Below are 14,805 nucleotides of genomic sequence, written 5' to 3' on the forward strand. Positions count from 1 at the left end.
CCATAGCTGCAAGAGTTATAAAATAAATATTTTTAATTAATTTTTGTTTTTTTATTTTTGTTTTTCTATTAAGTATTATTATATTTTTTTATTTGAAAAGAATTATTTTTCTAGTTTTTAAAAATTTGAATCATGAATAAACCATGTTATTTTTCACCCTCGCATCTATCTCTTTCTTTAACTCAAGAGAAGAGAGAGCTACATGAATGATTCATCAACCCTTGAACGGAACAAGTGTAATCCACGTGATACATTCTTAAATACATCAAATTTCCTTGGTCTTATTAAGCGCTCTTTCTCTTCGTTTTTCCATTATGTGTTTACAACTATATGATCACTCACAATTCACAAACCCTGATAATTCTAGTTTTCTCAAGCCACGTGTCTTCCAATCTTCAAAACAGGATAAAAAAATTAGCAGACATTCATTAAAAAAAATTATGGTTAGAAATGGTCTCACACAACAACACACAGAATCAATTATATATTTTAATTTTATTTCACATCAATAATAAATAAAACTAAATAAATCATAAAAAAATAATCATTTAATAAACGGTCTAATATTAATAAAAATTTTAGATTAAAAAAGTTTACTTCTTTTATGGTTTGAAGTTCGAATTATATAATTATTAATACGATAAATACTAAAAATTTATATAATTATTAACCTGAAAAATCATAAAATTAATTGAGGTTTGAGCAAATTATCTAAACGAACACATTAAAAAAATAATAAATAAACCATAAAAAATTATAATAAATGTCAAAATAATAGGAAAGTTATAAGAAGAAACAAAACCATACCCGTACATATAGACATCCTGTTTTTGACTCAAATCTCTTCCAGCAGTGCTCACACCTCTCGAGAAAATGCTCAGTCTCCATTAAACCAACTCCAATATCCTTCTCTTTCTCAGGCAGCAGCGGAGGAGGAGGCGAGACCGCGATAATCCTTTGGATAAACTGACCGGCCATGTTATCAGCAGTGAAACCACCGTCCCTTGGAGGCAGCCGGTCGTTCCCTAAACCAATGTCTCCGAAGCTCTGAGACCGAGTTAAGCAAGAACGCTTGCCTGGCATTGATTGATTGGGTGAATTGGGAAATTAGGGTTTCGGTAGTCCAGGAGGAGTAAAAAGATTGTGAAACTGAAATACCGGATTGAGGACTGTGTTTGGTGTGGCATTTATGGTAAGGTTTATATATGCTACTGTGGGGTCCATTAGTTGCTGGCGAGTTATTTATTATTATTATTGTATTTTTTGTTAATGTGAGTGGTGATGTGCTACTAGATAATTGTACGGTATTGCTATGAAGATAGAATCAATTATTTTTTAATATAAAAAAATATTTAAACATTATTAATATATTTTAATAAAAAATTAGTTATGATCTTAAAATATAATTTTTTTATATATATATTTTTTAAAATATTGATATAATAACATATTAAAAGTTATATATTTTTAAGTTTTGAGATGATAATATATTAAATTAATCTATCAAATTTATAACTTTGATTATGAAATCATGATAACATTATAAAAAATAAATTAAAATTATTAATTACTAATCAATCTAATATTAAAGGATAAAATTAAAAATAAATAAATTAAAAGAATACAAAAAATTACTGGAGTTAACTTACCAAACCCACAACCCAGATTATGCGATCAGGATGATTTCATATAAAGCAAATAAAAAAATTTAATTTTAAATCAACTCAATATTAAAAAATAAAATAAAAAATAATCAATTAAAAAATAATAAAAAATTATAAGTCTTCATTTTTAACCAATTCAATATTTAAAATTAAAATCAAGGGAAAAAAAACTAAATTTACAAGATTAGGATAACTTTATAAAAAAAAAAATTGAAAAAAATTATAAAAATCAATTCTCAAACAACTTAATATTAAAAGATAAAATTGAAAAGGAAATAAAATGAAAAAAAGATTGAGTAATTGAAGGTTAAAATTAAAAAAAAAAAAACCCAGTTAATCTGTTAAACCTGTAATTCTGGTCATGAAATTAAGATAACAACATAAAAAGAAAAAAAAAACCCAACTAAAAAAAGAGTTAATTTAGATCAACCTATCAAAATTATAAACCAAATCACAGGATCGGAATAACTTTATATAATGCAAAAAAAAATATAATTTCCAATAAACTCATTATTAAAGAATAAAAAATATTATTTGAACTAAATAACTTAAAAAATAACTTGAATTAACCTGAGTTAACATATTAAATTTATGATATGAATCGTGAGATTAAGATAAATTTAGGGAAAGCAAATCTAAAAAAATTATAAAACTTTATTTATACAGGATAAGGTTAAAATTGAGAGAAAAAACTAAATATATAAGATTGATGTATAACTTAATAGAAAGAAAAAAAATTAAAAGCATAATTCCCAAAATAACTTAAAATTAAATTAAATTTGAAAAAAAAAAGAAAATCAGGGTTGTGAAGAGTAAAATTAAAAAAAAATAATAAAAAAATCTAATAACACAAAACTCCATTCTAATCAATCGTATTTTGTGGGTATCGTTAAAGGCACACTCTTTAATGTTTTGTTAATAATATTGTTTGGTACACCAAAACTAAATAACCTGTTGATGTGTGTGTGTGTATCTTATACTAGAAATTATATAGTGGATTGGATGTTATTCAAATCTTTTGTTTACGGAGGTGACTTTTTTTTCACCTGTAAGATTAGATATGGGGATTGGAACATGGAAGAATCCTGATCACTTCTATTAAGTTTGGATGGAAAATTGGGACGGAAGGTAAGAGTTGTTAAAAATAAGCAAAGCAGTGCTACTAAATCCAACATCAAACTTATCCAATTAATTAAAAAGCATTGTTTTAACTTTAAATTTATCAAATTAAATCTTATATTGATTTTTTATTTTTATTCATTTTTAAAAAGCATTGTTTTAACTTCTTTTTTTTATGAAAATAATACTATTTTAATTTAGTCGGATTAACTCACACCCAAACTTTAAATGAATTATAAGTCAAGCGTAATAACTTCGAATTTGATTTCCATTCTCATCTTGCATATCTCGATATGAGAAATGCCTCTACTTCTACCTACCAACTTTATGGGTCAAGAACAGATTGGTTTTGGGATCAATCTAACGTGTAACGACCAAAGGGAGGAGGAGCCTTTCATGAAACTTATGGCAAGCTGTCCTTTAAACTCTTAATTCTTTGTTATGTTATTTCAATTTTACAAATCTCCTAAATTCATAATTCGAGCTCGAGCTATAATTAAATGAACTCCTATAAAATTGTAAATTACCTTGCACAAACGAATGCTGTAGCCTCCAACATGGCCTGATCTCTGTAAGTGCATAACAGATTTTGAACAATTTATTGTCGATGACGCCTTCTTCCGGCGAAAACCATTGACATACTGATGAAGGAAGTTCGTTTTCTCGTTGACTGAAGAAACAAGTGAAGAAAGTCCGTTACATTTTCAAGATACAAAACGCAAGGATTCACCCTGACAGTACCAAAGTTTCCTTTTCTGAATATTTACAGTCCCGTCCCATCTTTAGAGTTGTTGAAACACAACAAAAATCCCCTCAGTTCAGACCCAGCCATTTCTTAAGGGTCAGTGCAGCTTCCCTCTTTTTTACTTGACTTTCTGTCTGGATTTTAGGAGTTTTCCCCTTGTACAGTGTTTTATGGTACTTCAAGTAGAGGGTTCGATACTTGTATTTGTCAATGAACATTTTCCCTTTCTCCATCATATCCACGACTTCATTTGCTCGAGAAAAAAATCCACCTCTCACAAATGTATAAAGTACTGAATCAAGTAGTTCCTGGTCAAACTTCATTGAGGTTGCTGAAGCAATAGATTTCATTTCGCCCCAGAGCTCTGTTACCTCTATATATTTTCCCCCAATGGCAGCGTATCCAGTCACCATAGAATGAAAAGTTTGAGCATTTGGGGCATGGCCCAGACTCCTCATCTTCTTCAAAGCCTTTTCGGCATCTTGCATAAGTCTCTTCTTGCAGAAAAAGTGGATCACATTATTCCAATCATGAACTCCAGAATCTGCAGCCTGCTCTTCTTTGATTTCCCGCAAAAGCTTTGCCATCAACCCTGCTTCACCACCCTCTGCACATCCCTTAACCAACATCTCAAATTCCTGATGGCCAGTTCTAGGTATCTTAGACTCTTTCATCTCCTTAAAAATATGGAGGGCTTCCTTAGTATCTTTTTGGATCACCCGAAACTCAATCAATGCATTATAACTACTCGAGTCTAGCTGGATCCCTGCTCTACGGGCATCTCGTAGAAGTGCAGTGACCTCCCCTGTTCGGTTTGCTTTACAATATGCTTTCAAGAGTGAAGCATAGACAGAAGAACTCGTTCTGATCCCAGCCAAACGCATCTCATCTAGCAGGTCATGTGCCTGATCTAGCCACTCAAGTGAAATGCATGAATTGATGACATGAACCAAAGCTGAATCGTCATTGGAAGCTGGAGAATCTTCTTTCTCTGCCTTGATGAGAAATGCAGCCAACTCCTTGGTCTTGCCCGATTCCAGGAAAGCTTTAACCAGCTTCACATAAATTTTTTCAGTTGGCTGGAGAATACCACGTTCAGTTGTAATCAATTCAACTTGCATCTGCAACTCAACTAACAGAGTACTGAGAACTTCCTTTGCCTCAGTGTCAAGTTTCAAGAAATTCCGGTCTCTATAGAACTCTTCATAAGAAATCGTAAGATCTTTGTTTGATCTATTGTTCCCTAAACCACCTGATTCTTTGCGGCTCAAACTTTCCTGAGAAACTGGGCCTGGAGAAGACTTCTTATCAATTGGGAACAACAGTGCAGCCGTAGCAAATGAATTCCGTGCTTCCCTTGCTTTCCGAAGCATTATCAAAACCATGTTGGAAGCAGCATCAAGATCCCCAAATTTCAAGTGGCATGTTAGTAAACAATTATAGAACTGCCGAAACTGCGTATCGGTTAAACTTTGGGATTCATCTATATGTCTCTGAAGTTTTCTAAGTTCTTCTCTTCTCCCATTCCTCTCATATATATGTGCCATTATGATCAATAAATTTGTGTCGGCTCTGATGCCAATTCGAGGCATCATGTCAAGAAGCTGCTCTGCTTTTCTAGTTGTTCCAAACAAGAGACATCCGGTCAAAGCAATGTTCATAGCAATAGTATTAGGCTTCATGGCAATCAAAGGTGCATTAATCTTTTTACGTGGGTCCACCCTACCATCTTGAAACAAGTAACCTATCTCGAGGATGAGCTCAGCAGCTATGTAAGCACCAGGAGCTGTTAGTGACATATGAGCCAAGATTGCAGACCAAGCAGCCACCGGAGGATATTGTTCCATTTGTATCAACTTTCTCAGGACCGTTGATGCTGGAACTGGCAAACCACATTTAGCAAGAACAAAAGAGAGATAGATCAAAGGCTCTTTCTCCAGCAGATGCTGCTTGCTTTCCTCAATAGCCTGTTCTACCAAGCCATATGCCTTCTCAAGCCATGGAACACCAAGGCTTGCAGAATAACTTGTTAGAAGCTTATTCACAATGGACTTTCGAGGAAACCCATCCATATGCAAATGCTGTTCAAATAACTTCCATGCATCATTAAATCTATGCTCATCTATTGCATTCTCTATTTCCATACATAATTTAGCTGGGTCTCGAGCCTGGACCAAAATTGTTCCAGGCAGACTCGAAAAGGAATAGCTTTGATGATTGAACCCACCCTGGATTCCTAAAACAACAGCAGGACCATTTAGGTTGGTCCAAGAGGACTCAAGAAACTCATTGACGGGCCTGCTGCTCCAAGAAACTAGCATTCGGCATCTGGAAACCCGAGCAGTCTCATGTCCACTATCAGAAAGCAAGGAAAATAAAACTCTAGGGGACAATGCAACAACTTGATGCTTCAATTTCCTGGTAGATAGCATTCCTTTTCTATATATGCTTTTCTTTACAATAAAAAAATAATCTCAACTAGAAATCATGCGTTGAAATGGACTGAAACCTGCAATATATATTATTTTTTAATTAACAAAACAGAGTTCAATGTTATGATTTACATAAAAAAGTTCAAATATATACGAACATACCTAACCTTTGTCAACCATTCATGCAGGTAACAAGCAGGACCATGCCAAGCAAAGATGAGGTCAACATACCTAAAACAAATCAACATTAAAAAATAAAAACAAGTGGATCTTTTTCTTATGAATTCATTCAAAACAAGCAAGCAAAAAGACAATAATTTTTCAATTTAAGATACTGATTCTACTTTGAAAATTTCAAGCGTCTTTTTCTAACATTTAGCAATCAACAGCACTACTAAGACAAAATCCTATAGTGTATGTCTCGTTGACAGGCGGAGGAGACATCATTCTCATGCGAGCAAGAACAAAAGGAAAAAAAGATTCAAGTTCCATTTCATTTTCTTCGGTTTCTAAACAAACAAAATGGAGGGGAGAAAACATGAAAACTATTAAGAAACCTTACAAGAACAGTTTCATATCTCAGTGAGGCATTTCATCGAACAAATGGGAGGGGCAACAGCTATACGTGGATGCCGAAGCCATACAACGTTTTAACCAGATCAGTGGAAACGGGAAAGGGAGGAACTTAGTGAGGGTTTGAAAATACTCACGGAAATTATCATCTTGCTGTCCCTGAAGGTTGGCAAAGGGAGAGCTGAACGTCTCTGAAAGCGTGAAGATCAATCTTTCATTGTTAGTTTGGCTTTGCTGGCTCGTTGCTGCTTTGTAAAACAAGAGAACAGAAACAATCTAGCAGCGGTTGAAAAAGAATTCAAAGCACTGAACTTGGGCTTGTTCACTTTCAGTCTTAGGCCCTAAAGGATTCCTGGGCCTTTTTAATTAGAAGTCCAAACCCATTGAATAGCATTTTATTTTACTGGGTATTATAATTTAGTTTTCACAAACAAAAACTAAGAAAATTGAAGTTAAAAGAGATAAAGTTGAAGATAAAAGGAGAAGAAGAATAGGAGAGGAAATTAAGAGAATAATTTATTTTTTAAAATTTAATTTTCTCATACTATTCTTATACAAATTAATGTTTCTCTTTAAATTTCCTCCCCAAAATCTAAATACACAGAATAATCTGGAAAGGAATTTTCTTAAGATGTGTTTGTAGCCGCCATATATATATATGATCCAGAAAATTGGGCAATTCCTTCTCTCTTTTTTCTCAAACAGCATATACCAATCAATTAATGAAGTTAATTTTTATGCAAGCACCATTCAGAAATTTTTCATATGATTAAAATTTTGATTTTTTTTAAAATATTATTTTAATATATTATAAAATAAAAATTACTTTGCAACACTACCAAAAGTAGAGGTCAAACCAACTAGCACTTCATTAAACGGAGGGGAGCACTTTATTTAACAGCGGGGAGTCCACTTGTCAGCAGAGCACTAGCATTATTTATTTACATGTCAACATGTACATGACAAAACTCTTTCAAAAACAGAAGGCCAAAGCGCCTGAAACCTCCCCCCTCCGATCACCATCTCATGCATAAGCACGGCCTTCTCTGCGCTGCCTTCTTGGCCCAGGGAAGAAGAACTCTTCTTGTTGTTTTCCGAAAATTTGGTCCACTTCTTTTGCTGGCACACCATAGGCCAACTCTTTCGCTTCCCTGTCCATCTCGCCGATAACGTTCCATTTCCCTTGTAACACAAAGGCATGCTTGGATAAGCTTACATGCAGAGAGAACACATGCAACGTACATACATTTTACATCTTTTTTTTTTTTTTTCAATTGAGGGGGTGCGTAGCATTCAATTACCTGCAAGAGGGTATCTTACGTTTCCTTTTGCATAGACCTCAAAGGAAAGTACCTCCAGGTTGCTATTTTCGGAAGCCATGGTGGCCACGGGATGACCGGCAGGGACAATGAAGACACTGCTGCGGCTCAAACGCGAGCTTGTCCTCTGGTAAGTTTGACCACCCTTTCCTCTCCTTGAGCCCTCGCTTTCAATGTATCCCATGCTTGAACCAGAAGATGAGTCGCGAGGACATGCCATCTCGAAGTATCCCTCACCTTCCATAACAATGGATATCATGGTTGCCTTTGAGTTGTAGTAGGGTCCGGCCATAGATCCCTGTATACAAAAAGAAATGGAGGGAGGATTCGGATTAAATGGATTTATAACATTTTTATATCAAAAGAAATACACATTAGAGGCAAATCTGATTAGGAATAAGAGGGGATAAATATACTCGAGTGATGTTGGCCGAAGAGACTATAAGGTCAAGGTCCCTGAGCTGCTCGCTATCTTTAGGTCTGGCTTCAAAGAGTTGGCCATAGTTGTTTCTTTTGACAGGACCCTTGTCGAAAATATTGAATGGGCCGCTTGACCCACCTGTTGGGAAAGGCCACAGGCCACCACCGCCATGACCACCTTCCTCACCTTGGCCCAAGGCCTGGATCTGTTCCTTGGAAGCTTTGACAATTCCTCCTTGCTGTTGTTTGAAGATTCTCTCCAACCTTCCTCTATCAGTCTGATCAATTGATAAACAGGCATGACAGAGAAAGACTTAAACATAATTATAATGGAGAAAAGTCAACTATAGGTCTAATATGCACTCACCTTAAGAGCAGCCTCAAGCAACTCCCAGCTGAATGCCTTGAAAAAGGACTCTGCATCTTCACCACCCGCTCCATGGAATGCCTGCATCATAAACCATCGTAATCTATAAGCCATAGGAACATTGAAAACAATAGATTCTGGATTCAATCTTTTTAGCAACCATCAGTGAGTCTTTTGTTATTGGAAATCTTAATCGATAAAATTTGATATCGCACTTAATTACATTGAAATTGTCAGGAAGATTAACCGGCCAAAGGATCTTGGCAACACGAAGTTTCTCGTTTTCATCTTTATTAACCATATAAAAAGTAGTTCCTGCAGGAACCCTGAAAACATCTCCACGTTCAAGGCTATAGGTCTGTTTATCCTCTTCATGGATCAGAGTTATAGCCCCTCGTCCTACAATGTATAAAATCAGTAATGAAACATTATTGGTTAGTAAAAATATCCATTGTGATAAAATGTGTTAACAAGTAGAGAATTGCAGATAGATTGTAGCTATATGAGAAACCACAGGCATACCCTTAGCAACAAACAGAACAAACCCAGCATCCAAGTGGGTTGGAGCTATAAATGCTTGAGGATTAGCTTCAATTATTGCCACCCGGATATTCTCTAGTCCTCTGAGAAGCTTTGATTTCTTCGTGAATTTTTGAAGGACACGAACTCTTCCGTGTTCAGTCTCAACTTCAGTTTTCAAATGCCTATCCTCAAATACATAGGGATTCCCCTCTTCCTCCTCTTCTTCCATGTTCCCCACTTCTTCTCTTCCCGGTCCTCTCTCATACTTCTCCTGGCACCTTAGGCTACACAACGATTTCTGTTCTCCTCCTGCCTGCCTCTGGCATTCCTCTAGGCACTGCCCCAGCTTCTTTTTTGCAGGATCAACCGTGAAGCTCCTCCATTCACCATCACCTTCTTCTTCTGTCCCACTTGTTTTACGCTCTGGCTCTTCCTTCCTTCTGAAGTGCTCCTCAGTACAGTCTCTCAGGCACTTCTCAACCTCTCTCCCATCATACCCCAGTTGCTCTTTGCATTGGCGCTCGCAAACCTTGAGTTCCAGGTCTTTGTTGGCTTTAGCTATTCCAACGCACAAAGCCAAAAGAGCGAAGACTAAAACTGCTGAAGAAAGCCTCACTTTCACAGCCATATTTGTCACTACAGACAGAAAATTGTGCTATCAAAGCTGCAGGGAATGGAGATCGCGGATTGCATGTTATATAGCTGGGGATAGAAGGAGCAATGAAGTGACAAGAACGGGAAGTGAAAAGCATGCATGAAGACGAGTGTCAAAGTAACGTGTCTATCATGCACAGTATCAATCGCCGCGTATAGCAATTGCTGACAAGAACAATTTTTCAAGTCTTGCTGCGAGAAAGCAAGGCAGCTGTGTGGGGTCTGCGCTTTAGCTTTTTTTTTTGTTTTTTGCATAAGATATTCATGTAACCTCCCAAGTGCCTGCTTCGCCAACAGTCAGTGTCGCACTTCATTTCGCAGGAGGAGTAACCATTAACCTCACTTTTGCACTTGTCCTCGCAGTCATTGAAACATGTTTATTGATCATCCACTGGGCTAGCCTAGGACAGATGCATTGCTGCAGCAACAACAATGCATAAGAGAAAAACTGCTGCAAGTTTGTTGGCCATATTGTCTTTGTTAATTTTTCTCTGTGTCTCCTCTCTTGACTTGATGGATGATATGTGAAGGAGAGGAATGGACGATTGAGGTGTTTATTGGCTCACAAAGTCTAGTTTTATAGCGTTTAAACCCCTTTTTCCTGGCAAAAACATGTAGAAGATATTCCCTTGCGGCATTTTGGGATTTGTAAAAAACATCGAATGGTAAGTGCAAAACAACTTGGTCAAACTTCCTTGTAAACATCACTAATTTTAGCTACTCATACCCCCTAAAAAAAAGTGTGTTTTAAGTAGTTATTTTTTAATTTTAAAATATATTAAAATAATATTTTTTATTTTTTATTTTTTAAAAATTAACATTAATAAATCAAACAATTTTAAAACATAAAAAAATATTAATTTTCATCAAATGGCGTTAATATTTTGAGTACCATCCTTCTCGACTTTCAAAACAGGAAGACGAGGGTGTGCTTTATATCAACTGGGTTCTTAACCAATAATTAAAAAGGGCGTTTTGCATGGGCCAATACATTTCTAAATAAAAAGCTAAAATGGGCTTTTATAATCGGACCAATACAGAAATTTTACTTGTTGCTTGCTTGTTTGTAGGACTGTCACTGGATTAATTTAATGTAATTAAATAGATTTGGAATAAAACTTTCATAACTCTACGATGTTTTGAACCGAGTATATCAACATATTTATTGAATTGATCATAAATAAATTTACCTCAATCTGGTCCAATAATAATATGATCAAAGTTAATATTATTTCTAATAAAATATATTTAGCTTGCTTTATATATATATATATTAATTTTATCATTAAATATTGTGCTTATAAGTAATTAGAATACATATTTTATTTAATTTATTTTTTAGAGGTTATTGGTTATCTTAGTTTTATAATCTAAATCCCGAGTTTGGTGAATTACTTAGTTTGACGAATTAATTTAGATTGACAAGAGTTTTTTTAATTAATTTTTTTTAATTTCATCCTTAACATTAAGTTTATTGGAAATTAAGTATCATTATTTATTTTAATTTTTTTTATGAGATTATTTTGAACTCATAACCCAAGTTGTGGGTTTGGTAGGTTAATTCAAGTTAACTTGGTTTATTTTTTGTTTTTTTAATTGATTTTTTAAAATCTTATCCTTTAGCATTTGATTGATTAAAAATTGAATTTCATAATTTTTTTAATTTTTTTTATAAGGTTGTCACAATTCCATTACCCGAGTAGTAAATTTAACAGGTTAATCCAGATCAATCAAATATATTTTTAAGATTTTCATGAAAAGTGTTTTTCAATCTTTTAAATTAAAAAATTACTTTTTTCAGTCTAAAATTTATGTTTTTCTTTGATCAAAAAATAAAATTTTCAATGATGCAACTAAACATAAAAAAAGTCAAGAAAATACTTTCTAGAAAAACAAAAACATTTTTCAGCAAAGAAACATGAACTAAATAGCATTCTATACTTTTGTTCCGTCTTTTTCCCTCTACCTGGATGACTATTATTTTAAACAATTACACGGCAGGGCTTTTTTGAATCCCTTTTCAAGTCTCAAATTAATTAATTTATTGAAAAATCCTATAAATATAAAGAAAAAAATTAATAAGTTGTTGCTAGTATTATTCTGGTTTCTAATTTAAGTATGAAGTTTTGATTCAATTGGAATTATGTTATTTGTAAAACATTAATACTTTTTTCCCCATATTAATAAGTTAGTGCCTAGAGTAGGTATTTTTTTTCTTTAACTTTGTCATACTTCTTGTCTAATTTAAATTAATTTTGATTTTTAATATAAATATTTTATATAGATTATTTGATTCTGTCTTATCAATGATGAGATATCTTGATTTTTTTTTAAAAATAGACGTACTAATATTATATATTTTCTTATGTATGCAATAGACGAAACTAAGCATGGTTTAAATACAATCAACACATTTTATTTAAACAAAACGAATGATAAATTTAGTAGATATCCAAATTAATATGATCCGAACATGTTAAGATCTGTATTAGGATGGACAATCACAAAATCTTAATTTCCAATTCATAAGATATAATTTGACTCGTTTATTAAATAAATATCTGCTGTGATCCGGGGTTTGAAATGGAACTGTCGACAGCACTGCTTACTTGCCTGCTCTCCCGCCATGGATTCTTTCTTGTCTAACGCGCAAGAAAAGTCGCCGCTTCACCCCCTCTAGTTTTTCACTTTCAGTGCCTGGGAAAATTAAAAGAAAAGAAAAGACAGAGAGATGAAGCAAAAACAATGAAATGCTTGTTAGGAATGGTAGGAGATAGATTCGCTCTGGTAGTGACTGAGACGTCATCCGTTCACAGAATTTTAACGAGGACAAGGACATGATCACCGTCCTCTGCATGGGGTGAAGCTAGTGGCGAGAGCGGACGACGGGTCTCTATCCTGTTTCACTTCTATTATTGCATCTCTTTTATTTTTTGTTTTTAATAATAAATTATTTCTATATTTCCTTCGTTAATTACTAGGTTTATCCAAGTTGTCAGGCGCAATGCGTTATTGCAACTTGCATGCGGTGAGTTAAACTGCCTAGGACAGGTTTGGAAAAATAGGAAGTACGAAATTCAGAATTGTGTTTGTTGTTGGAATGATCCTGTACGCATTTTCAGACATTTGATATGGCTGGTTTCTTGTCTCTGATTATAATTCTATCTCCTCCTGGCAGGTAAGGCCAGAGGACAGGACAATCTCTTACCTGCCTTTGACTATACTGTCACTCTTCACGAGATTGATGTGTACTACCACAGTTCAAGAATCTATCGATTTGGTAGAAATGGTAGCGGCTTCTCCAAATATCGTAATCAATATTGTTGACAGAGACAGTGCAAGGGAATATGCCTGGCTGACTCGATCAGACAGTGATGCCATAGCCTAAAGTTCGAGTTCGGTACGGGCATTTATCTCCTAATTCTGGTTTTCCTCCAAAATTTTCAGATTTAGGCAGCCACGTCAGTTTATGTGTTTAAGAGTTTTTCTGCGCTTCAAATTTTCAATGCTGTACGACATAGAATTCTGAAAAGGTTTATCCAATGGAAGTTCATAACATCAATTAAAGCAATGAGAAAATGTGAAGTATTTCTTTATTTTTTCTGACAACATGACATGGAGCTCTATTCAATAAGTTTGCACACCAACATAAACGGAAACAAACAGGGAGGAGAGGTTGTAGCTTAATAGAATTTGAAAACCATGATTGCTAGAAATATTAGCAAGGAAGATGGTGGCGAAACATAGGATGGCATGGATGCTGAGGGGGATAGTACTGGTCGGATCCCTGCAGTTGTTGGGGGGGCTTCTACTGGCTCTGGTGGGAATGCTGGTGTTAATGGCAGAGTAGTTTCAGATTCTGGTGCTGGAGCAAGTGCTACTGCTTTGGAAGCTGCAAAAAGTAACTTGGTAATTAGTAGGTCAGGTATATCACACTCGACATAAGTACTGTACTCTTACTGGTACAGGAGCTTTCAAGCTATTCTTCGCTGATAGGTACATTTTTTCAAAATGTAAGAGCGGGGTTTACCTCGGGGGCTTAAAGGAGAAGCGGCTGTGGGTGGAAGAGGTGGCCCTAGTAAGACGGGACCTGCCAATGTTACAGTGAAACAAATTCTTAAACCAAGATAGGAATATTTGTATTAGGTTCACAATAATAAATATAGATTATGTTTTAGTTTTCAAATATCATCTTCTTTTTTCCAGCGTAATTAAGAATTGCAGAGGACTTTCAGTTACCTGGTGCTGGTAGAGGGGTCCCAGATGCTGCAAAACACAATGCAATCACCATTAGAGAATTTAACACACATTGACAGAGCTAGAAAGATTCTTAGCATGTATAATTTAAGTCCTACCTTTACACAGCACTGGCACCCCACTCATTTTACATGCTCGGGGGAGAGTGATTGCTAAAGTACGGTTAATCGGTAGTTGAATAGGCACGCTGGCTGTTATTAATAGACAAGCACAGTCCATACCATTGCTCATGAGGGACTTAAATGAACTGCAACAACTACCAGTTGGTGATGAGCCATTGTTGCTGCTTCCAGTTATAAAATTTATGCACGGGGTGAAGCTACTTATCATCGAGGATGTGCATGGTGTGCTAATTTGCCCATTCACTGAAATTACCAGCAGAGTTGATAATGTTGCGATCAAATTAAAAACGTTGAGCCCTTCCATGAGCAGTTACGAATGAGCTTCAAATGTTTTTGATTAGAAAAGAGTACAGAGAAGAACTGGGTTGCTTGGACGGAGATGAAGAAAACCATTTATAGATTGGCAGGGACAAAAGAATTGGAGGGAAAGAACAGGTAGATTTGAAATGGGTTCTGGAGTTCAACAACTATAACTAATTTCCCATGGTTGAAGCAATCCTTTTATTTATTCCCTTGAGTCTTTAGGCCTCAAGGAACAGGAGTTCAAGTTAGGTATGTTAGGCATGCCGGTCATAGTTTAAAATTTGTTATTTTCATACGAGTCAAACCAA

General features: G+C 35.0%; 3 protein-coding genes across 6 annotated transcripts; all 3 read right to left on the minus strand.

Moving 5' to 3' along the window:
* Window positions 1-3,186: 3,186 nt before the first annotated feature.
* Window positions 3,187-6,800, minus strand: LOC105131408 (Pentatricopeptide repeat (PPR) superfamily protein). 4 transcript variants are annotated; one of them, XM_011034360.1, is made up of 4 exons: window positions 6,671-6,800; window positions 6,523-6,579; window positions 6,123-6,191; window positions 3,187-6,037 (listed from the first exon to the last, which is right to left on the minus strand). In XM_011034360.1, exon 4 carries the CDS (start codon window positions 5,958-5,960, stop codon window positions 3,597-3,599), a length of 2,364 nt encoding a protein of 787 aa, XP_011032662.1. In that variant the 5' UTR covers window positions 5,961-6,037; window positions 6,123-6,191; window positions 6,523-6,579; window positions 6,671-6,800; the 3' UTR covers window positions 3,187-3,596. The 4 variants fall into 4 exon arrangements, with proteins under 4 accessions (XP_011032662.1, XP_011032665.1, XP_011032661.1 ...); XM_011034363.1 differs by lacking the exon at window positions 6,523-6,579 and having other exon boundaries at window positions 6,128-6,191; XM_011034359.1 differs by lacking the exon at window positions 6,523-6,579.
* A 757-nt stretch (window positions 6,801-7,557) lies between these two features.
* On the minus strand, window positions 7,558-9,789 carry PAP85 (cupin family protein). Its single transcript, XM_011034486.1, has 6 exons — window positions 9,162-9,789; window positions 8,863-9,038; window positions 8,640-8,720; window positions 8,269-8,550; window positions 7,835-8,150; window positions 7,558-7,715 (listed from the first exon to the last, which is right to left on the minus strand). The coding sequence occupies exons 1-6, from the start codon at window positions 9,787-9,789 to the stop codon at window positions 7,558-7,560; spliced, it is 1,641 nt and encodes a 546-aa protein (XP_011032788.1).
* A 3,588-nt stretch (window positions 9,790-13,377) lies between these two features.
* LOC105131409 (non-specific lipid-transfer protein-like protein At2g13820) lies at window positions 13,378-14,570 on the minus strand. The gene is made up of 4 exons (XM_011034364.1): window positions 14,171-14,570; window positions 14,055-14,081; window positions 13,846-13,905; window positions 13,378-13,707 (listed from the first exon to the last, which is right to left on the minus strand). Exons 1-4 carry the CDS (start codon window positions 14,496-14,498, stop codon window positions 13,499-13,501), a joined length of 624 nt encoding a protein of 207 aa, XP_011032666.1. The 5' UTR covers window positions 14,499-14,570; the 3' UTR covers window positions 13,378-13,498.
* Window positions 14,571-14,805: the final 235 nt, after the last annotated feature.

The sequence above is a fragment of the Populus euphratica genome, unplaced genomic scaffold, assembly GCF_000495115.2.
Source record: "Populus euphratica unplaced genomic scaffold, PopEup_1.0 scaffold23.1, whole genome shotgun sequence".
NCBI lineage: Eukaryota > Viridiplantae > Streptophyta > Magnoliopsida > Malpighiales > Salicaceae > Populus > Populus euphratica.

What these genes read in the sequence shown, in the direction of transcription:
- LOC105131408 (XM_011034363.1), bottom strand. Translation starts at nt 5,960, where the DNA reads ATGCTATCTACCAGGAAATTGAAGCATCAAGTTGTTGCATTGTCCCCT.
- PAP85 (XM_011034486.1), bottom strand. Translation starts at nt 9,789, where the DNA reads ATGGCTGTGAAAGTGAGGCTTTCTTCAGCAGTTTTAGTCTTCGCTCTT. An exon ending in TGTTCTGTTTGTTGCTAAGG is followed by an intron (nt 9,039 to 9,161) that starts GTATGCCTGTGG and finishes TATACATTGTAG; the next exon opens with GACGAGGGGCTATAACTCTG. An exon ending in CTTCGGCCAACATCACTCGA is followed by an intron (nt 8,151 to 8,268) that starts GTATATTTATCC and finishes TTTTGTATACAG; the next exon opens with GGATCTATGGCCGGACCCTA.
- LOC105131409 (XM_011034364.1), bottom strand. Translation starts at nt 14,498, where the DNA reads ATGGAAGGGCTCAACGTTTTTAATTTGATCGCAACATTATCAACTCTG. An exon ending in GGTGCCAGTGCTGTGTAAAG is followed by an intron (nt 14,082 to 14,170) that starts GTAGGACTTAAA and finishes TGTGTTTTGCAG; the next exon opens with CATCTGGGACCCCTCTACCA. An exon ending in TTCTCCTTTAAGCCCCCGAG is followed by an intron (nt 13,708 to 13,845) that starts GTAAACCCCGCT and finishes TACTTTTTGCAG; the next exon opens with CTTCCAAAGCAGTAGCACTT.